The sequence below is a fragment of the Eptatretus burgeri genome, chromosome 18 (assembly GCF_056783735.1).
Source record: "Eptatretus burgeri isolate ZD-2024b chromosome 18, Ebu_testis_v1, whole genome shotgun sequence".
Classification (NCBI taxonomy): Eukaryota; Metazoa; Chordata; class Myxini; order Myxiniformes; family Myxinidae; genus Eptatretus; species Eptatretus burgeri.
Genome location: NC_140978.1, coordinates 12,806,149 through 12,828,497, shown reverse-complemented (window position 1 = coordinate 12,828,497; position 22,349 = coordinate 12,806,149). Strand labels below are relative to the sequence as shown.

Below are 22,349 nucleotides of genomic sequence, written 5' to 3'. Positions count from 1 at the left end.
TGAACAGTGGCACCTCATCGACGGGGGCCTGAGGAGGAAGAATCTGTGGCAGAGGAGAATAAGTCAGCTATATAGCTCGCATATCTGGGATGGATGCAAGAGAGGACTCGCCTTCTGGGGCTGGGCACTTCAAGGATGCAGCTGCATGTCACCATCACATCACCACTGCCCATCTTCCCCACCCATATTATCTTGCATATTTTGAGGTGAGGGAAAAAAGACCGCTTTTTTTTATTATAAAGTTCTTCTTTTATTCTCCTTCCCAGAGTGAATGATAACCAAGTCCTTTGAACACGATTGAAGAAGAATACGCGTTATGGTTAAATCTGCTCTTACGTGCCTTTTTTTGCTTTTCGTTTGTAGATGCTTTTCAATGATTGCTTGTGCGTTTGTAATAAATAATTGTGTCATTTCCAATCCAACTCAGTTGTCTTCTCCTTTATTGGTCCAACAGAGTACACTAGTATAGTTAGCCGGGAAGTTGTACCCCAATAATTTGCTTTGTTAGCCAGCACACACCCACTAACTCAGCAGTAATCAGAGTGCGAGCTGAGGACACGTGACCATAATTAGCTGGCTGTCCACAAAGAAGGTATCAAGTGAAGTAGTTTCACCCTTCCCAGATTGGCTATGCCAATCCACATTTGTGGTTACATACCAACCTGCCGGTGCGTGGAGTCAGGGACCAGAGTGCTTCCCCTCAAACACTTTATCCGTGATAATACATTTAATTACATTGTCAGCTCACCTTGACTACCCTCCCCCCAAAATAGGCATTTGCTCTCTTCTCTGAAAATGCACGCAATTTCGATGAAATCTGACCACAACATTCAATCACCCGTAATGCACAAGTTGTTTCACGGCATGAAAAAAAAAAAAAAAAACATCAATTTAAAATAAAATAAATCAATCAGGGTCCAACTGAAGGGGTCTGAGTGACTGTTGCTCCTGATCCAGGTGAGCTTTGGGAACCACAGTTCCTTTTCCTTTTAAAACATTTATTTGTGCACCTCTTTCCTCCATAAAATCATATATTCCAAGTAGATTATGTAAATATATACACTTAAACAAAAGTACACTTAACACAATGGCATTCACACATCTAAAACAAACAAAAAAAAAATCTCCACTATAAAAGTAAGTTTGTCGATAAATATATATTGTTGCGGCAATGGAAATTGGCACTATACCATGAAGATCCTCAGATTAGTTACAGTGGGGAGAACACTTATTTGGTACACTGCCGATTTTGCAGGTTTTCCCACTTACAAAGTAGAGGTCTGTCATTATCATAGGTACACTTCAACTGTGAAAGACGGAATCTAAAACAAAAATCCTGAAAATCACATTTCACAAAATAAGTATTTGATCACCTTCCAACTAGCAAGAATTCCAGCTCTCACAGACCTGTTAGTTTTGTCTTTAATAAGCCCTCCCATTCTCCACTCATTACATGTATGAACTAGTTATCTGCATAAAAGACAGCTGTCCACACTCAATCAATCAGACTCCAACCTCTCCAAAATGGGCAAGACCAGAGAGCTGTCTAAGGACATCAGGGACAAAATTGTGGACTTGCACAAGGCTGGGATGGGCTACAGGACAATAGGCAAGCAGCTTGGTGAGAAGGCAACAACTGTTGGCGCAATTATTAGAAAATGGAAGAAGTTCAAGATAACATTCAATCTCCCTCGGTCTGGGGCTCCATGCAAGATCTCACCTCGTGGAGCCTCAATGATCATGAGAAAGGTGAGGGATCAGCCCAGAACTACACAGCAGGACCTGGTCAATGACCTGAAGAGAGTTGGGACCACAGTATCAAAGAAAACCATAAGTAACACACTATGCCGTCATGGATTAAAATCCTGCAGCGCACACAAGGTCCCTCTGCTCAAGCCAGTGCATGTCCAGGCCCGTCTGAAGTTTGCCAATGACCATCTGGATGATCCAGAGGAGGAATGGGAGAAGGTCATGTGGTCCGATTAAACCAAAATAGAGCTTTTTGGTTTAAACTCCACTCGCCGTGTTTGGAGGAAGAAGGATGAGTACAACCCCACGAACACCATCCCAACCGTGAAGCATGGAGGTGGAAACATCATTCTTTGAGGATGCTTTTCTTCAAAGAGGACAGAAAGACTTCACCGTATTGAGGGGAGGATGGATGGGGGCCATGTATCATGAGATCTTGGCCAACAACAGCATTGAAGACGGGGCGTGGCTGGGTCTTCCAGCATTACAATGACCCGAAACACAGCCAGGGCAACTAATGAGTGGCTCCGTAAGAAGCATCTCAAGGTCCTGGAGTGGCCGAGCCAGTCTCCAGACCCGAACCCAATAGAAAATCTTTGGAGGGAACTGAAAGTCTGTGTTGCCCAGCGACAGCCCCGAAACCTGAAGGATCTGGAGAAGATCTGTATGGAGGAGTGGGCCAAAATCCCTGCTGCAGTCTTTGCAAACCTGGCTAAGAACTACAGGAAACGTCTGATCTCTGTAATTGCAAACAAAGGTTTCTGTACCAAATATTAAGTTCTGTTTTGCTGATGTATCAAATACTTATTTCATGCAATAAAATGCAAATTAATTATTTAAAAATCATACAATGCGATTTTCAGGATTTTTGTTTTCGATTCCGTCTTTCACAGTTGAAGTGTACCTATGATAAAAAAAAAATTAGACCTCTATGTGATTTGTAAGTGGGAAAACATGCAAAATCGACAGTATCAAATACTTGTTCTCCCCACTGTATACCGATAAGTATATGTGTAGTTAGATTTCCCCACCGTTGTTTAAAGGGAATTTCCGTGTTCACAGGGCTGTGATCCTTTGAGTTAGCCGTTTTTCTTTTCTCTATCATTATTTTGGATCAATCATCCCCCGACAACCAGATCGCCACCACCAACACCATCCCCAAACCACCACAGCAAACCCCCACCACCATCAACAAACACCACCCGCAAACAAGAAGTCGCCTTCGTCCCAGAGTCAACACCGAAGTCGCGCTGTCCAAAGCCCATTCAGTGATTTTTACCACGTCCAGACATGATTTGAACAAAGAAATAGAACACTTTACCAAACGTCGTGCCATTGGTTGTGAATGGGATCCTTTTGAAGGAGAAGTCTGATCAGGAATCATACACGCCCACTTTTCATCCGTCCAATGGCTGAGCATCAGGTGGTGTAGCCCTACCTCCAAACCCGATGTGATCCTCAAATTTGCATATGAACTCCTTCACGGACGGACTCGATGCATTACACACATCAGTTCGGCGGGACAAAGGCCCCGGCGAAACCCGCATACACACATCGGCTGGTCGGGCGAAACGAAGCCGCGTGGCGGACGGACTCTATGCATTACACGTATCGGTTCGGCAGGACAGAAGCCCCGGCGAAACACACATCGCCTCAGCCGGATCGAAACCGTGCAGTTGGGGCTAAACACCATCAGCTCGAAGGGGTAAAGTTGAAGCTGAAAGGGCGAGGCTTTGGTGATTCCAACCAAGTCGGCTTTGCCGGGGTCAGGGGTCACGCTGACAGGGCAAGGCCCTGGTGATTTCAACCAGGTACGCTTTCCAGAGGTCGAAGGTCAAAGGTCAGGGGTTGGATTTTTCCACTCCCCCGGCCAAAATAAGGGTGAACACAACGGAGCTCGCGGCAGACGAGGGACAGTCGATGGAAAGGAAGCATCTTCGGAACGAAGCTCAGGTCGAAGTTGAGGGGCGAGGAGGGCGAGTTGCTGAGTGGAGCAGGGACGCGGAGAAGGGCTCAGAGGCAAGCCAGAGGGCTGAGTGGGGACCACCACCAGAGAAGGGGCGTTGTGGAGGCCACAGCCAGGAGGAGTATTGCCGGAGCCAGTGCGGTCCAGAGCGCCAACTCGCTGAAGGGAGCGGCAGCAGTTCCCCTCTCCCAAACAGAGCTTTGCGCTGAGAGAGCGCCGATAACCGCCGACTCGCCAGGAAGGCATCGACATTGCTAAAAGAGCATCAACAACCCTCCCCATGCCAGGCATCAACAATCCCCCCCCCCCCATCCACGCTGAGAGAGCGCCGGTAACCCTGTCCGTTCCCCTCCCCAACCGTGGTGCCGACTGTGAAATACGTGCCTGCGCGGACAACGCCGGAGAGAGCTCGCCGGCCACGCAGTCAAGCACGGCGACGCTGACATTGCGGCTTGCCCGCCATCGTGCCACGAGGGTGCGGGTAAGACCCTTCGGTCTCGTGGACCTGGCCGCTCATCCAGGTTCCACGTACCTGTCTGCCACCCTTGTCTGAGGGTGGCTTTTCTTTGCTTTTGTGCAAGTGCATGTGGTGGCGCCATCTTGTAAAGTAAACCTGTTTAAGTAAATGTGTGAATAAATATTTTGGTTGTAACTCTTCAATTGCTTTCACTGTGTTACTGTTCTTACGTGCATGATTTACTGTATGGCTGTAAATACGTGCCTTGTCGCAGTGTGAAATAAATGTGCTTGTTGAACTGTTCCCAGTTTTGTTGCGTCCTTTCCCTTGTTTGAAAGTTCCATCTTGCATCACGGAAGGAATTGGTAGAAGGGTGTAAGCACCCAGTAAATAGAATCACATCTGTCGGCGATAACACCGCTCGGTTATCACTGAAGCACAGAACGGACAGCTTAAACGGTTCGCATCCTAGGCCGGCCAGCGGCGAGATTCAATCGCCCGGTTAACTACTCACGCAGGTACCAAGGTACGTCGAGTTTGGCGAACAACCCTATCCTGCGCGGGTGGCCAATTGGCACGATTGTGGTGAGGTCGAAAGCCCCACCCGTGACTAGCTACCGGTGTTGTTCCGGGAGGGTCACGACTGAATTGTCCGTTCCGGTGGGCGACGCGGCTGCCATTGGAGTTACGCAATCGCTCGCACGCCAGGCGGCCAGAATTCATAACAATGTATATGGATACAAATAAACACGACAGTGACTGAAGCTTTTCGTGCTGCACTCTTCAGGGTATTTAAAAAAAAAAAAAAAACGCAGCAAGTGAAGGTGTGTGCTTTATACGCAGGTTTCAATAAGGTAGACGCTGATTGGTTCGGCCAATTTTTAATTGACGCTGATTGGTTCGGCCAATTTTTAATTGACGCTGATATAAAGCACACACCTTCACTTCCTGCGATTTTTACCCTGAAGAGTGTAGCACTAAAAGCTTCGGTCACGATGTCATGTTTATTTGTATCCATAAAGTTCTGTGGTACCAAACAACTGTATATGTATATATATATATATATATATATATATATATATATATATATATATATATATATATATATATATATACATATATACACATATACACATATACATATATACACATACATACACATATATATGTTGCAGTTCTGCAAAACCACATGCCTCTGAGGCAATGACACCCAACATAGTGATTCCCAGGCAGTTATTTTGTTGTTCTTCATGCAGTCAAACTTTCCCCTCATGTCGAGTGGGTTTACGGGACGAAGTGCATTGTGTGGGTCGAATAATTATATCGCCATCTTCTTCTCAATCCTAATTTCCATCCAATCCTTTCCTTTTAACCATGGTACAAATTGAAGCAGGCACAGCACCCAGGCAGCCACCCATGAAAGAATTACATTTAAAAAAAAAAAAAAAAAAAAAAAAAAAAAAAAAAAAAAAAAAAAAACTCGCTGCCCGGCACGCGCATGGGGCACCCCATTGTTCAAATCTGCGCGCCAATTTACAACGGCGTCTCACCTTGCTCAACCTTCGCTCACCACCATCTCCCACACAGGAAAAATCACATGCCTCCTCACACTTCCGCATCGATACGGTTCGCCACCAAGCAGAGGAGTGCTGCACGGCCCAGGCCGTGTGGCACGGGGACGGACCAGGTGCATTAGCAGCACCGGCTGTCTTGCCGGGGATGCCCCGAATGGGCGCGTGGGACTGACGCGACCCTCGCCCAGTCACCAGAACATGGCAGGACAGGTGGTGAGGGATGGGGATCATGGGGCGGTGCAAAGCTCTGGGCAGTGTTGCGCCGGATGTGCGAATGAAACCGCTTCCGGCGCCAGGAGCCTGGCAGGGTGGGGCCAGGACCCAATCGGGGAGCACGATTCGGGTGGTCACCCCACCCTTCGCCCAGGGCTTAATAAAGGCAGATCACGAAGCCAGCCTCCCCCCCCCCCCCGCTCCTTCGCACCTCTGCTCCGCTCTCTTCACCGCTCCTCATCTGCCTGTCACTGCATCTACACTCAGAGTTGGTGTGTGACAGACGTTTTTCTGGGACCAGCATGGAGCAAACGTTTCCATGAGCCCTGGCAAAGTGATCCAGCAGGAGATAACATGCCGACTCTTATTGTGGGATCGCTCAAGCAGAGCATCCTCCAAAGAATACTGGATTGCGCGGTCGGCCGACCACGCCAGGTATTGCGAGGCTGTTCGTCCTCATCTGCTTTTCTTTCTGGCTACCTAATCTTCATCGTGTGTATGTATGTGTATATGTGTGCATGTGCGTGTGCGTGTGCATTGGGGCCTGTCGCAGCACAAGTTAAGATTGTAGAAGTGATAATGGGATAAGTCTGCTCTGTGTCTGCTCTTGTAAATTGCCTGCCTTTTGTCGCACCTCAAATTCCTTGCAATCTCTGCTGTACATATTAAACCCATTCACTGTGCTACATACCTTTCCTCGCTCAATTGTCAATAAATGCTTTGTTTTGAAATGTTCCCAGCTCGTTTTCGTTCTTTCCTTCATTGGTCCAGCATGGTCCGTATCCTAGCTTAGCCGGGACATTATCCCCCAAACGATCTGTTTGAGCCGGTACGTCCCTGGCAGTTACGCTCGGCTGCATCTGATCCGGTTTGAACAAGGCATACCGAGGGCGTGTCCCCTGGTAATTAGATCATGTGACCATTTTAGGTAACCGGTTTCCATTAGACGGAGGACCCTAAGTCACGTGGTTGAGTTATTGGCATTCACGGTCGATTAGTGACTCGCCGAGTCACGGAGTTATCAGTGTGCCATGGCCTGCGATTCCGGAGAGTCTGGTGGGAACCTGAGGTAGCTTTCCACCCCCTCGTGGTCTTCTTGCCCCGACCCCGGGTCCGCAACAATATATACTTGCAAATTCAACCTGTCGCTTCACTGTCGGGTCAATAAAGTGTGGGGGGGGGAGGCAGAGAGGGTGGGTGAAGGGGAGTTAGGGGAAGGTGAGGTGAATGGCACCTCAAACGTTGCTATTCACTGCAGGAGGGAGGGGTGTGAGAGAAAGAGAGGGAGACAGACAAACAACGAGAGAGCGACAAGGTGTGGGAGAAGGTGCTGCATTTTATGAATTGGGAGCGAGGAGGGGACAGTGAGAAAAGGTGGGGGGGAGAGGAGGAAAAAAATAAAGACAGGTGCGGGGTGGAGGTGGGGTTAGCAAAGACAATGATGTGATGTTTAATGACCGAACTCAAAAAAAAAAAAAGCAAAAAGTGTCAGAACAGCTGTACACACGACAGTTTTTGACATAATCCGCTGGCACATCTGCAAAAACTGATATTCCACTTCCAGAAAATGTGGGAAAATGAACCAAAAGCAATCACTGAAAACATTGAAGTACCGCTCACGTACGACCTTATGATCCCATCGGACGTGAACATCGAAAACAAAGAACTGCAACCAGATATCATACTTCGGTGCAAAAATAAAATAAAAATAAAAATAAAAAGCCATTGTTAATCGAGTTTTTAATACCGGTGATTTTGGACCAACGATTCAGAAATCAAGAAAATGACCAAATACCAAGACCTCGAGCATGAAGTGAAAATATCTCAATGGTGAAGAATCACTTTAAAAATTAAAGAATTCTCGTAACCAGATCCGGATTTGGATCTTCCATAAAATCTAATCAGTTAGTCCTTGGCACACACCAAATCTGTCACACAACTTTGAGAGATATCCTGCAAACAAAGACAGAAATGGGTGAAAACAACCTCCTTCACCTTCGGTGTTGGAGGTAATGAACAGACACACTCAAGTACATGTGCACAGTGAACCCTAAACACGCTCAACAAACCATCTCTAGTATATGTAAATACTGGACTTAAAACATTGTAAACACAAGTCTGAAAAACTCCTTTCAGGGAGTGGGTATACTAGAATGTTCGGGGAGTGACATCCAAGGGGTGGAGTGCGTGCATTCACAATAAAGCACTTTGGTTACAGCCTCCCTACATCTGAGTTGTGTGCATATTTGCTTATCCAGGATACAACAAAAGCTCTGAATTGATCAGGAACCCTGGATGATGGCTGTGGTAGGGAATATTGGCACCATCAATGAGAAAGTCAAGTGCTTTGATGACTCAATGGACAGACGCGATGCATTTATGGTGACAAATGAAATTGACGAAGGGAAAAAGACCAACCTGTTACTGGCGTTGGTAGGAGCAGAGATGTTTAAAATGGTAAAGAACTTTTGCAGTCCAGACGCTCCAAAAAAAAAAAAAAAAAAAAAAAAATTGTGACGATTTGAAGGGGCTGTCAGCAGAACACTTCACTCCTAAATCCATCGTGATCGCAGAGCGCCAAATTTTGGATGGCCAACCAAGGAGAGCAAGAGTCTGTGGCTGACTTTGTAATACGTTTGAAGCAGCTTGCTTCTAAGTGTGCATTTTGAGAATTTCTTCATGAAACCCTCAGAGACAGACTTGTGTCCAGACCTCACCTGAAAAGGCCAGTACACAAAAATTTGTTATCGAAGGCAATTTTATATTTTGAAGACTCCAGTGTAAAATGTTTGTCGGATGTATTGGCTGGCAAAGCTAACGAGGAGCACGTGGGCAGCCAAGCAGCAAGAACCAAGGACGGAGCAATGAACCAATTTCAGCTGGGGAGGAGGTCGAAGCAAGCCAGGCGAGCGGCAAGAGCACCATTTTGCATGCCGGTCAGGAGAAAGGTGGAAGCGCCATTTTACAGACGGTCAGGACCTATATGCAAGTGATGTGGAGGAAATTGCCGTGAAGTGTCGGTTTGGATATGTGACTTGTTTCGGGTGCCATAAAATGTGACATGTACAGAAAATGTGTCCCATGAACAGTTCAACCAGATATGTTGATTCGGCAGTGAATGACAACACCAATTGGGACAGTGGTCAGTAAAATGATCATGGAGCATCTGGTTTGTACTGTTTTCGTGAAACAACCGATAAGGTAAAGCCAGTAAGGCTCAGTGTGACAGTAGGTCACAGAGACTGTCATAGAACTTGACAGGGGAGCATCATGCTCAACTGTTGTCGAAACTGTATATTACAAGTTATCTGAATTTCCATTGGTCAACAACTTTACAAAGTTATATGGGGGGAAAGGTTCCTGTTGATGGATGTACCAAGGTACCAGTACGGTATGGGGACAACAAAGAGTACATGTTCGAACTTCTTGTTGTGAAAGGGAATAGTCTATCCTTGTTTGGTAGGAATTGGCCAAGATAAAGCGAGATTGGGAAAGTACTGTCGTGTCCAAGCCAGTCAAGACAGACCTGGACGGATAGCTGAACGATTTCCCTTGGAGGCGAACAGCTGAGCTTCCCGGAGATTATGGCGGTGTGGGACGGGAGGCGGCGAAGCACGTTTCAGACACGTTAACCAGGACGGAAGACAAGGGTTTATACTCGAACCCACAATGAAGAGACAAGCAATCTTAATAAATAGGGGTTTAATGAAAATAAATCAAAGCATGAGGTAATTTACAGCCTACAGTCAAGGTGCCTCAACACACAGTTACAAAAATGGACAAGGGGAAAACATAAAACAAAATAAAAAAAAAATCCCTCTATTCTGGCACTTGGCTTTGTCCAGAGATGGTCTTTTAGAGCTCAATGATCGAACCGCATCCAAAATGGCAACGAGCCACTCTCTGGGTTGGAAGCGCACGAGAGGTAATTAGTGCGGATGGTCCCTTCGTCAAGTGCACAGAAACCGCCGTAGTCTCTTCTCACGTTCAAGATTGACAACCCCGCTCCCCTCTTGCACCATGTCCGCTCACAATGACGGCCAATCTTCCTCCTTGAACACACAAAGGGATCACGCCAAATTATTGCAGAGATGCACTCTTCTTTTCTCAAACGTACAACTTCACGACTCAGCCGGATAGTCATGGCTCGCATCTTGCTCCAGCACGTGGGCGAATTCACACAGCACGAACACAAGAATCACGCAGCCTTCTTCAGCATGTCGAGGAGAAGCAACCATAATGCCCTTCTCTGCCGAACGTTCTGACCTCATGCTAATCCATCATCCACCCCAAGGGCATGGTTTGCCAATTGTCATTCCTGGAGGTGGGGGCTTTTTTGCCTGCTTGTTGTTGTTTTTATGACAAGATCCCTTTTTAAATCGCCAGTCTTGTGAATGCAAAAACATAGGAAAGGTGATTGGGGGGGGGGGGGAAACATAATGGGAGAAATTTTCCTTAAACCCTACCAAATTAACACAGCACCACGCTTAACGCAGTGGCACGTAACAACTTAAGCTTACAGTTCCCCTGCTTAAATTACAGAGACGTCTTCTGCTCGTCCACGTACAATGCTACTCTATACAATCCCACCTTTACGATGAAGTTCCTCCATCTACCCCCACAAACATAACAATATCTTCTCAGTTACAAGGGTTGTAAAGCCCAAGGTTTCTGTCCCTCAATCAAGTCAATTCCCACCAGTGCTTAAAAAGCTGTTAAATCAGGATTCATTGTTCTAGCGTGAGGGTATGGGCAGAAAAGGGTTTACAGAGTCTCTCAAGCTAAAGCCTGAGGAAAAAGCAGTGTTTCAAAAAACTAGACCCTTACCATATTCTATTGTAGAAATGTAAAAAATAAAAAAAAAATAAGACAGGCTAATTGAGGACATTTTGTACTCTGCAGACCATAGTGATTGGGCATCACCATCAGGTCGTGTGCTAAATGTGCATCACCAAATCATAAAGTGAGGGTTTGTGGTGATTATAAAACAGTTAACGAGGCTATTGATGATGGGTTCAAGCTCCAACATGCAGGATCTATTTGCCAGCCACGTAGCATGGTACACAACCCAAATTCTTAAAAGTTAGATTTAACCAGTTATTTCTGGATGAAGATTCTGCAAAGTTGATGGTATTGAACATGCAGAAAGGTTTATTGGCAACAAAACGTTTGAATTTTGGTGTGACAACTGCACCATCTCAGTTTCAGGCCACCGAGGACAAGATTTTGGCAGGTTTAGATCATGTACTTTGTTATATCTATATCAATCGGAGCTACCGAGACAGTAGAACATACTAGAGTTTATGAGAAAATGTTTGGTAGACTAACCAAACTCAATGTCCATCTGAATGGAGAGAAGAAAAAAAAAATTGCACATTTTTTGAAGTTGAACTCAATTACTCAAGGCACTTGAGTGCAGATGGAATCTGCCCCTTGCAAATCAAAGTGGAAGCTATTCAGAAAGCTCGCAAACCTAAAGTCATTTTGGGGAATGCTGAACAATTATGGAAAGTTTGTCCCAAACTGCACCCCCTGTCTGACCTATTGAACCAGAAAATTGTGGGTGTGATCTGCAAAGTGTTGAGGTATTTGTGTTCTTGAAAAACTCACAGGTGACAGTTTTGCTACATTATGACCCGAAGAAGCCATTGGGGCAAAGGGTCGATGCTAGTCCCAGGGGTTGGGGGAGGGGGTAGTATAAAGTCAAAAATTGGAAGATGGACCCGAAAGACAGCAATATGCCTCCAGAGAAAAATTATGCGCAGATCGAGAAAGAGGTGTTGGCAATTGTGTACGGCAAAAAGAAATTTGATTTGTATTTGCATGACCGGAATCTCAGGCTGGTAACAGGTCACCAGCTCTTGATAAAAACCAGGAATTCAACCACTTGCTGCAACGAGACTTTAACGTTGAGCATTATTGTTGTCTGGGTATACTTACCTCCGAGAAAAATGCCAACACAGACATGTTGAGTAGGTTGCGGGTAGATCCAAATTCTGCGGATCCCAAGAAAAACCGTTTTCAAAACTATTAGATTCAATACCCATAACTGCAAAAGGAAATCAAAGATTGTACTAGAAAATACCTGATCTTGACCAAAGTGTACGAGTACACAATGTCAGGTTGGCCTAATTACAGTGCTGACATGTCCATCCATAATGGTGTCGCAGACACGAGTTGTCTGTCAATGACTGGTGTCTATTGCGGGCATACCATCCCCACTACAAGGACACATGCTTCCAGAATTGCATTAAAAACCATCCAGGTGTGTATCGGGTGAAGTCACTAGCCAGAGCATTTGTTTGGTGGCCTCTTCTGAAGATGGATATCGAAGACACATTTAGGTCGAGTCCCGATTGTGTGGAGACACAAATGTCCGCACAAAGCTGTTCCGCTTTATTGTGGCCATGGGCTATGGAAACACGGCAAAGGATCCACACACAGATTTCACCGAAGTAAAAGGTCAAATTTTTTTGAAAGTGGTAGACAACTATTCAAAATGGCTTGAGGTTTTTCTTATGGCCAGTAAATGCTACCATTGTTATGCTCAGATTATTCACAAGGTATAATCTTCCACAAAATGTGTCCGATAACGGACCCCAATTTATAGCAGATGAATTCGCAACGTTTCTGAAAATGAACGGCATTGATCACACTTTACGTCCACCATACCATCCCATGAGTAATGGTTTAGCTAGAAAATAAAAAATTCAGACATTCAAGAAAATGTTTGAGTAATCCAACGTCATGGATGTTGCACCACAAAATAACAAATGCACTTTTGCATTACAGGAACACTCCTCGTAGGACAACGGGTGCAACTTCAGCTGAACTCATCTTTAAAAAAGAGCCCCCAGAACTCGCTCATGGTCAAACCTTGTTTACTAAGAAGATAAAGAGAAAACGCTTCTAAAGGTTCACAATGATGGTCCTAACCATAAAAATAAAACAGATAATTTGCCTTGTATCAGCCCGTCTGTCAGAAATGCGAGAGGGAAGGAAAAGTATATTTCAGTGACGATTGTACTTATTACTTACATGGTGAGAAATAACCGTCCCAGTAGATCAAGTCAACATTTCACCAGAATCGTTCAAAATGTGAAAAAAGTGTGAAAACTGGTACTCATGACTACTTTTATATGCTCTTTCATATAAGAGCAGGACACACATGATCAGACTACAATTACAGCTGCTATCTTGAATTTCAAAATGGCCACCACCGAAAACTATTTTTACGATATCTTGGTCACCAAGAGGCCTAAGCACTTGAATAAAGAGTCTAATCCAATGTTTTCACACACAAGGAATCCAATAAACACTCTTATAATGCTCCATTTTCAGTCTTTCTACTTTAAAATCAAAATGAGACCCTTTCATAAACAACTAAATACTTAAAAGTGTTTGCTCGATGTTTGATATCCAAATGCTATGAGCGTGTAGAAATGGCTTTGTCCAATTTCATTTTCAATATAATGTTTTGAAAGGTGTTATAATTCTAAGAGTCTGTCATTCGCTCTGAAACTATGGTCCACGGTCATTCCAGCTGTCAGTCAATCCATGCGTTCCAGAGAACGTCACTGTGCGTGGGTCAATCACTATCACTCTTTGCATGCATGAATATGATCTGTATTACAATTGATGGACTAAAATAACGAGATGTGATTGGAATCACTAATAATCCTTCTGCTTTCATCAAGTGGATGACAGCTGGTGCTGAAGTGGCTCGAATCATCGACGAGTTTGAGAATTCATTTGGAATTACTTCCACAAAATCTACAGAGCACCATGATCAGGGACAATCCACTCAGTTGAAATTTGTACAACACATCAAAGCTGTGGTTGCAACATTTGAGGAATTAGGTAATCCCTTCACAGAAGATACAAATGATCTCCTTTGTGTCCAGCATGATTAAGTGACGACAGAAGATGCAATCTTTAGGCTGAGGAATGTGGAAGCAAATGGGCAGTCAAAATATGACAAATATGCTGCTGAACGCTTGGAGCAGCGATTAAAACCAATTTCAGACATCATACCAAAGAACAACATGGCTCCCTTCCACAAGACTTCACCCTCAAAAGCACTCCAGAACATCACACAAAAATTAGGACCCTGAAAAGCAACTGAGTTGTTTGGCAGAATGTACATATCTTGTCAGTCCCAAGAAGGGGATATGGATGAATTCTTCAGTCATGAAAACCAGGGATCAACACCTTCTCTCAGACATGGGAGAACAGGCAGTGTACTAAATCAGACCTTATTGGATGTTTCGACAAGCTGGCTACTAGTACGGCTTCTGAGGTGTGGTACACCAGGAGGTAGATGCCAAGATTCTCGATGGATCTGTTATAGTCAATATGCTGCTTCCTAAGTCCTGCTCAGCATTCGGAGACTATGCTGAAAATGTGTTCTTGCCTTATGTACTGAGAAATTTGCAAAACACAAAACGTCTGGATGTTATATGGGATCGGTATATTGACAACAGTTTGAAGAAATCAACGAGAAAGAGGAGGGGGAACGGGAAGCCGCATTGTCACAAATTATATGCCAATTCCGCAGAACTGGCAGAGCTTTCTTGGCGTGGACCAAAATAAGAGCGAGATGAATCATTACCTGTCACAGTGAGTCGCTAAGTTATCCACACAAGAGGAGCTATATCGCACACAAGATACCAACGTCATCTCCTCCCAAGAGTGCAACATAGAATTTTCTCTAGCTCCATGCAACCATGAAGAAGCCGATACGACGTTATTCTTGGATGCGCTCCATGGTGCACAAAATGGCCATCACAGAATCCTGATCAGGTCAGTCGACACTGACGTTGTCCTTCCAATTGCCACATTTCACGCGTTATCCCTTGATGAACTATGGGTTGCATATTGAGTCAAGAAACACTACAGGTTAATACCGGCTCACACAATTGCAAACAGTCTTGGTGAAAATAAGGCCAAAGCTCTTCTGTTCTTCCATGCCTTCACTGGCTGTGACACGTCATCATTCAGTGGAATTGGGAAGAAAACCACTTGGGACACCTGGAACAATTTCCCTGATATAACGGACACTTTGAGTTTATCCCAAGAGCCTTCATCAGTCTCAGATGAGAATGTGTGTTAACTGGAAAGGTTCGTCATAAGTCTTTATGATAGAACCAGTGAATGCACCGAGGTGAAACAGGCAAGCAAGCTTCTATTTGCGAAAGGAAGACAAATAGATCGCCTACCCCCCACAAAGGCAGCCCTCACGGAAGAGATCAAGAGGTTGACATACCAGGCAGGACACATCTGGGGCCAAGCGCCTATATCTAAGCAGCAGTTCCCAAGCCCATGCGACTGGGGATGGACGAAGAACACCATTGAACAGTGGATACCTTTCTGGACAGCACTTGCCGAGGCGGCTAAATGCGGCTGCAAAAAAGGCTTGCAGACCACCATGCATACGTTTCTGTGCATCTCTCCCGTCCACTGAACTTTGCCATTGTGTAGGAACATGTTATCAGGCAGATTGAAGTCAGAACTGTGTCTAGACCAGATGAACTGTACTTGGGACAGCATATGTCATTTTAAAGCAGAAATACTGACAATAGAGCATTTTAAGTGTGTTTATTGGATTCCTTGTGTGTGAAAACATTGGATTCGACTCAATATTCATTTTGCTAGGTCTCTTGGTTTTTGAGATATCGTAAATTATTTTCTGTGGCGGCCATATTGAAATCAAAGATGGCGGCCATAAATGTATTCTGACCAGGTCTGTCCTGCTCTTACATGAAAGAACATATTATAAAAATAGACATGTATGCCAATTTTCACAATCTGAACGATTTTTCTTTAATCTACTGTACACCTTTCGTGGCATCGTTCAATAATGGCCGCGAACCATCGTCGCCTCCCGGCTTGTTTAAAGATTTTTTTTCAATGTCGAGTGGACTATTTTACGGGAATACAACGGTCCTTCACAAGGATACAAAATAAATTTTACGGTTCTTCACAAGGGACCAACCGTAGCGGAGCCCTTGGACCCCTTGCTCGAGAACAAACGACCCTGGATCAAACCTTTAACGTAGGGAAAGCTCAATTACCTCAACTTGGGAATGCAACAAATCAAGAAGGTATCCGTCAGAGAAGCCTCTCAGGTCAGATACCCAACAGAACAGGACGACTTCAAGGATTCCTAAGTCGAATCTCATCGAATTCACCTTTATCGGGGTGAACGCGGCGCGAAGAGCCCATGAAGGAGTGAGTGACACGTTTTTCGATCGAAAGAAAAGTCAAAAGAAAAAAACAAACGAAACAAGATTACATAAAATCGATGGGATATCTTCAACAATACTGTACAAGGAAAATCACTATACCTGCAAGCCGCCATGTTTTCCGGTCAGAGGAAGAGTTAGAAGTAAAGGTGACTGCACCGATCGGTATTTATTAAATCGGGTGAGAAACGAAATTAATCTTCTTCACAATGAAGGGACCTCTGAAGAAAAAAAATAAATCCGATCGATTAAATAAATAAATCGCACGTTAATAAATTAACGTTAATAAATATTAAATAAATGATTTCCGTTGCTGATGAGTCACGTGATTTAGGTGCTGCTTTCATTGATACAATGTATTTATACACTTGTCATGAAAGATTCGGTTAATAATTGCAAATGAAATTGTGTTGATGGAATTGAGAGCGTTATGAGACCTTCAAAAACATTTTCAAAATTATTTATACATGATGACTAAGCAACCGATTAGCGCCGTTTATACACCTCCAAATTCTCCGCGTCAGTTTCCCCACCGATAATGGTGACGTCACCGCCTATTGGTCCGCCATTTTGTAAATCACCGAGATTGGAAAGTAAATAAGAACAGAGTTCAATTTGTTCGACCACTTTATTAGCGTGGAACGCCAATAATCAAACAAGTCTTGAACAGGTTGAAACACCCACAACATCCCTGGCTCCGGCTCAGGCTGCGCATGTGCACTGGCACAGGGGACCGTCGATATGTAGAAGTACCGTAAAGTACAATGTTCTCTATCTCCCTCCGAGTCTTTATTATGTTAATAGATAAAGGCTGAGAAAATATTAAGTTTAATGAATGAACAAAAGTTTATATCGCCCATCGTGTGACTATTCCATGGAGTAGTCCTTGTGCCAGGCAGGCACGCTGGTCGCTCTGGTGGATCGGCGTTGACCTATTGCTGGTGCTGGTGGTGTCACATCGGGCCCCAGTGGGGATGGGGCTCTCGGGGTTTCAGGGGCCGATGGTGGCGTCTGAAGGATCGCGCGCCTCGGTGTGCCTCGTCCTGGTGCTGCTGGCGTGTCTAAAACGGGTGTCGTCTTGCTCCGGGGTGTGCATACTGACGTCAGTGCCGGCGTGGGCCCCGTTGGCGTCGCAGATGTCACGGGTTCGCTGTCGAGGTCAGGCAGTTGCGGTGTTACAACGGGTGCAGGTACAGTGATGCGGGTTGCTAGATCATCATAGATAGACCGGGGTGGCAGCTGGTCATTGCGAACTGGGCTAAAGTTGCGCAGGAATTTCCTGTTCCGAAGTGTGACTCTGCCCGAGCCATCGATCTTGATCACGTATTGGTCGTGTTGGCGTACCTCCACGATACTGCCTGTCTTGTCCCATTTTTTTGGGTGGAATCCTGTCTGGTTCCGTACGCGGACTCGGTCCCCTACAGCAAGTGGCGGAAGGCGTTTGGTGTGTTCTGCCCAGGTGTCGGCTGTGCGGATATGACGTTTGCGGAGGGCCTCCTCCCTCGCTTTCAGGGTCTCATGCCAAGTGTCGTGCGGTCTGTACTTCCCGGGGATAATCGGGATGAAATCGCGTATCGGGCGGCCGAAGACACACATTGCCGGGGAGATCTTCGTGTCAGGGTCAGGCGTGTTACGATATTGTAGTATCGCTCTCTGCACAGCGTCAGTGTCAAGTTCTCCCTGCGGGCTGGTGTTGTCCGTGATAAGTCGTTTCATTGTCTTAACTCCAATCTCCGCGCGACAGTTGCTGTGAGGGAAGGCCACCGATGACAAGCGGTGGTGTACGCCCCATCTGTGCAGGAATGACCTGGTCTCGGTGGAGGTGAACTCCAGTCCCCCATCCGACGCGAACTCTTCTGGTGTCCCGTACGTCACGAAGGCGCGACGTAAGTGGTTTATGAGTCCGGCGGCGCCACCCGTCGACTTTGAGATGATCGGCCAGTTCGAGTATCTGTCCACCGTCACAAGGTAGTGTGCACCCCTGTGTACAAAGAAGTCTGAGCACACTGCCTGAAAGGGGTAAACGACCGGGATAGGTGGAGTTGGTTGCGCTCCAGGCTGTGATGGTGCCATCCGGTGGCAGTGTTCGCAGTTTTTCCGAGTGGCGCTGATGTCGGCCGACATGCCTGGCCAGAATACAGAGGATTCTGCGCGGGTGGTCATCATTGATACGCCCTGGTGGGCAGCGTGTAGGGCGCTCAGCACATCGCCGCGGAGTGAGGGTGGTATGACTACTCGGTCCTTGTATAGGATCACTCCATCTGTCGATGTAATGTTCTCGCGGTACTGGTGATAGTCGCGAATTGTCTCTGGCATCTCGATTTTTGAGTCGGGGATGCCGTTCATTGTCATTCCCTCCAATATGTGCATATCGCCATCGCTGCTGGTGGCTTCCCTGACGTGATCCCATGTTACTGATCGCAATGATTCGAGGCCCGCGGCGCACCATGCCAGGTTGTCCTCGACGTCATCGTCATACTCCGGCTCAGTTTGGCGTAGGAGAGACAGGACGTCGGTGTGCATGCTTGGTTGGAGGTGGGTCACTATGGTGGCATTGTCATCTGGAAGGTTCATGAGTGGAGGTCGCGTGGTGCCGACCGGCCTGCGCGACATGGCATCTGCCGCCTTGTTCTTCATGCCCGGGATATGTATGATGCGGAAGCGATAACGCAGGGTCTTCTCCTTAAGGTTCCTGAGGCGGGGGTTGGGTATGTCGTCAAGTGCTCTGTCCGAAAGGAGTTTCAGCAGTGGTTTATGGTCTACCGCAACGATCAGGTTCTCACAGCCCAGTATGAAGTAGCGTGCCTTGTCCAAGGCGTCCGCGACTGCGAGAGCCTCGCCCTCTATGGGCGCGTATCTGGATTCTGCCACGTGTGTAAATCTGCTGCCGACCAGGGTTATTTTCCATCCATCAGTGCAGCAGAATGGTCTAACTGGCACGCATAGGCAGTGCTTTTGAAGCAACCAGAATCCGATTCCCTCCTTCGACCAGTCCGTGGCGATGCATGTTGGCTTAGTTTTGTCAAATATGCGGACACCGTGTTCGATTTCTTGTGCGATCACGTCTTTCGACTCGCGGAATATGTCCTCTAACTCCATGGACCACTGGAAGCGTTCTCCACTTTTCAGGAGCTTCCGGAATGGCTGCATTTTTTCGGCCATACTCAAGGCGTATGCCACCTGGTTGACAAGCCCGAACCACGATCTTACGTCGGTGATGTTACGCGGTTGTGGGAAATCGTGGATTGCTTCCAGGTAGCGGCTGCACGGTCGCACGTCGGTCATGGTGATGGTGAAGCCCGCGAAGTCTACCGTGGGTGCGCTGAAGACAAACTTCTCCGGGTTGAGGATGATTCCATTCCGGCCGCATATATCCAGCCATTGGACCGCCTGGAAGTAGCTCCCCTCAATCGTGTCTGACCATAGTAGCGTGTCATCTACGCACTTGGTCTTGTTACCAATGTCCGCGACGATCTCATCGTATCGTCGTGAGTAACCTTCCCCCGATGCCATATACCCTTGTGGGGCAGATAGGTACCGGTAGCGCCCCCATGGAGTGATGAAGGTCGTCTTGTGGCGGTCGTCCTCGTGTAGGCGGACGCTATGGTAACCGTTCCATGCGTCGAATACTGTCTTGCGCTTCCCGTTAGGTACGCGTCTCGCCTGGTGGAACGGGGATTGGGTGTGGTGGGTCTCGCGGAACGCATGCTTGTTCAAGGCCTGAAAGTCGACGGTGCGTCGCGGCTTGCCATTCTTTTTTGCGCAAATTACCATGCGGTGACACCATGTCACCGGCGTGCCGACGGGTACTTCCTCCAACACGCCGAGCCGAACGTCCTGGTCGAGGCCTGCTTTTACCTCATCTTGCCAATGTATGGCCACCGAGATGGGAGTGTGATGGGCAACTGGTGTCACGTTCTCAGTGAGCATAAGACGTAGTGGCGGGCCGGTCATTCTCGGTAGTGGCTGGTGTGGGCACGTGTTGAATGTGCTCTGAGCATACATCCTGAGTAAATGTGACTGTAGTGCCTCTCTGTTGGCCTCGGTCGCTGGCATGGGGAGTGCGGTCAGCTTGGTCGGCGGCTCCGCGTGTTGCGGGCAGTCGCACAATTCCGAGGTCATCAGATTCACCTCTCCGAGTGTCGGGAATCTGTCCGAGATCATTCCCAGGTCCATGCAGGCCGCGCGCGAGAGGAATATGCGGTCTGAAGAGTCCGTGACGTACGCGATTTGGCGCATCTCCAATCTCCGAGCGTCGTCACTGTTACCGGCGAATCTGACTACCACGGCTCCGAGGATACGAATTCCTTTGTTGTTTGCAGCCTTCATGGTCATGGATACAGGTATGAGGTCCTCAGTACTCAGGCCCATTTGTTGGACGACTTTAATGCCGATCAGGCAGCTCTGGCACCCCGTGTCTGCCATACCGGGTAGGGTTACCACGCGGGTGTGTTTCAGGAGGTTAAAACCCAGCGCTTTGTAATCCTCGCGCTTGTTGGTGAGAGTGAGGTTGACATATGGCTGCGGGTCGGATATGCATTTCATCCACTTATCGCACATATCATCGTACAGGTGGTGAGCGAGGGGAAGCGCGCGCATTTTGTCCTCTGTGCTGGCCATGGTGACCGTGCATAGCTCGACGAAGGCTGCCGTCTGCTCGTCGTACATCCCGTCGGTCTCCTTAGATGGGGGTCTTGCTGATCGGCCGCCCAGGCACGCCTTGTCGAGGTGATTCTGGCGGTCACACTTCCGGCACTTTTTACCGTATCCGGGGCACTCGGCGCGTCTGGCGCGCCATTGAGGCGTTTTGCCGTGGCCCACCTCGCCGCAGTAGATGCATACTCCTTCGGGCTTGGCCTTCCGTTTTTCCGGCCTGGCTCCTACTCTGGCGCGGACGTCCTGTTGCCTTCCCCGCCGATACGAACTACTGATCGCGTCCGTGCTCTGAGTGTCAAGCAGGCGCGATGCCGAGCGTTTTCCAGACTCTTTGGCCTCGATATACTCTATCATGTCCTTTAATGGCATGTCCTGGCTCTTCTCACCGAGTAGGTCAAGTTGTATTGCTTGGTCCGCGATGCCACGGGCAACCACGTTGCGCAATATCTCTTCCGTGAAGTCGTTGACCTGATCCCACCCCGCCTTGGTGCACTTCATTTCATACTTGCATGTGTCCGCCTGCCCCTTGATGCGGGCGTGGAACGACCGGACGGGCTCCTCGTGTCCCTGCCGCATGTTAGACAGGGCCATTCGAGCTACCATCGTGTTCTCCGTCCGGACGGCGAGCGCCTTCATGGCGGCGAGGACGTCTTCTTCATCGCTGCCCACGAGGCTCCTACCCGCCGCGCGAGTGAGGTCCTTTCTCAGCTCCTCCTCACAGCACTCCGGTAGCTGCGCGACTATGTCGGGTCCGACAAGCTTAGTACCTGTTTTGTATTCGCCCCAGTGGGTTATGAAGTACAACCAGGCCTCGCCCGTTCCGGCTAGTGCTATGGAGGGACGCTTGAGTTTCTCCATCTTGGCATTCGAGCTCGCCGCTCTGGGGGCGGCGACGTGCACAGTGGCGTGTATACTCAACATGGCCGCCACCACTGCCGCCTCTGCGTGTGAAGCCACATAGTCACAACCCTCGATCGGGCACTCTGCTTCCACCGGCGCCATAGGAACAGTTATTCTGGAGTAAACGTTCTATTTTCGGTGATGCACACGTGTGTACAGTGTCCTGGGGGCGAAGATTGGGTACAGTACCCGAGAAATCCAAACTCACTGTCGACGTTCTCGTGGTCCGTTTTCACCCAGTCGTGTCCTCCTCAGCACCGACGATCTTTACTCGACTGCATCAAGTTGTTTGATTACACTGAACAACAAATTTCAAAAAAATTTTTTTACTGGAGATGTGTAAAGTGATTAAGACTAATTTGGGTACGCTGATTTCAAAAATCATAACCATTTTGCTGTATCACATCAGGATTTTCAGGAACAGAAATATTCCCATTGCCTAGAAGTCAGGATTTCAATGAAATTTACATATGTCTTTAACATGTCTATTTCGTACAATTGTTGTTAACTTGTGTTATATTTCTTTCTTTCAGATAAAGATGAGTAGGCGTTCCTGTACCAATCATCCTGACAACTTCTGTTATGTCTGT

General features: G+C 47.2%; 1 protein-coding gene across 2 annotated transcripts in view; it reads right to left on the bottom strand.

The window, feature by feature from the left end:
* LOC147008630 (kelch-like protein 5) overlaps positions 1 to 16,455 on the bottom strand; it is a 115,605-nt gene extending 99,150 nt beyond the window's left edge. Inside the window, exon 1 of one of the 2 annotated variants that reach the window (XM_085863816.1) lies at positions 16,306 to 16,455. In XM_085863816.1, the coding sequence (XP_085719942.1) occupies positions 16,306 to 16,319 (14 nt within the window). In that variant the 5' untranslated portion in view covers positions 16,320 to 16,455. The remainder of the gene's footprint in view (positions 1 to 16,305) is intronic. The other variant, XM_085863815.1, reaches the window with a different exon arrangement.
* Positions 16,456 to 22,349: the final 5,894 nt, after the last annotated feature.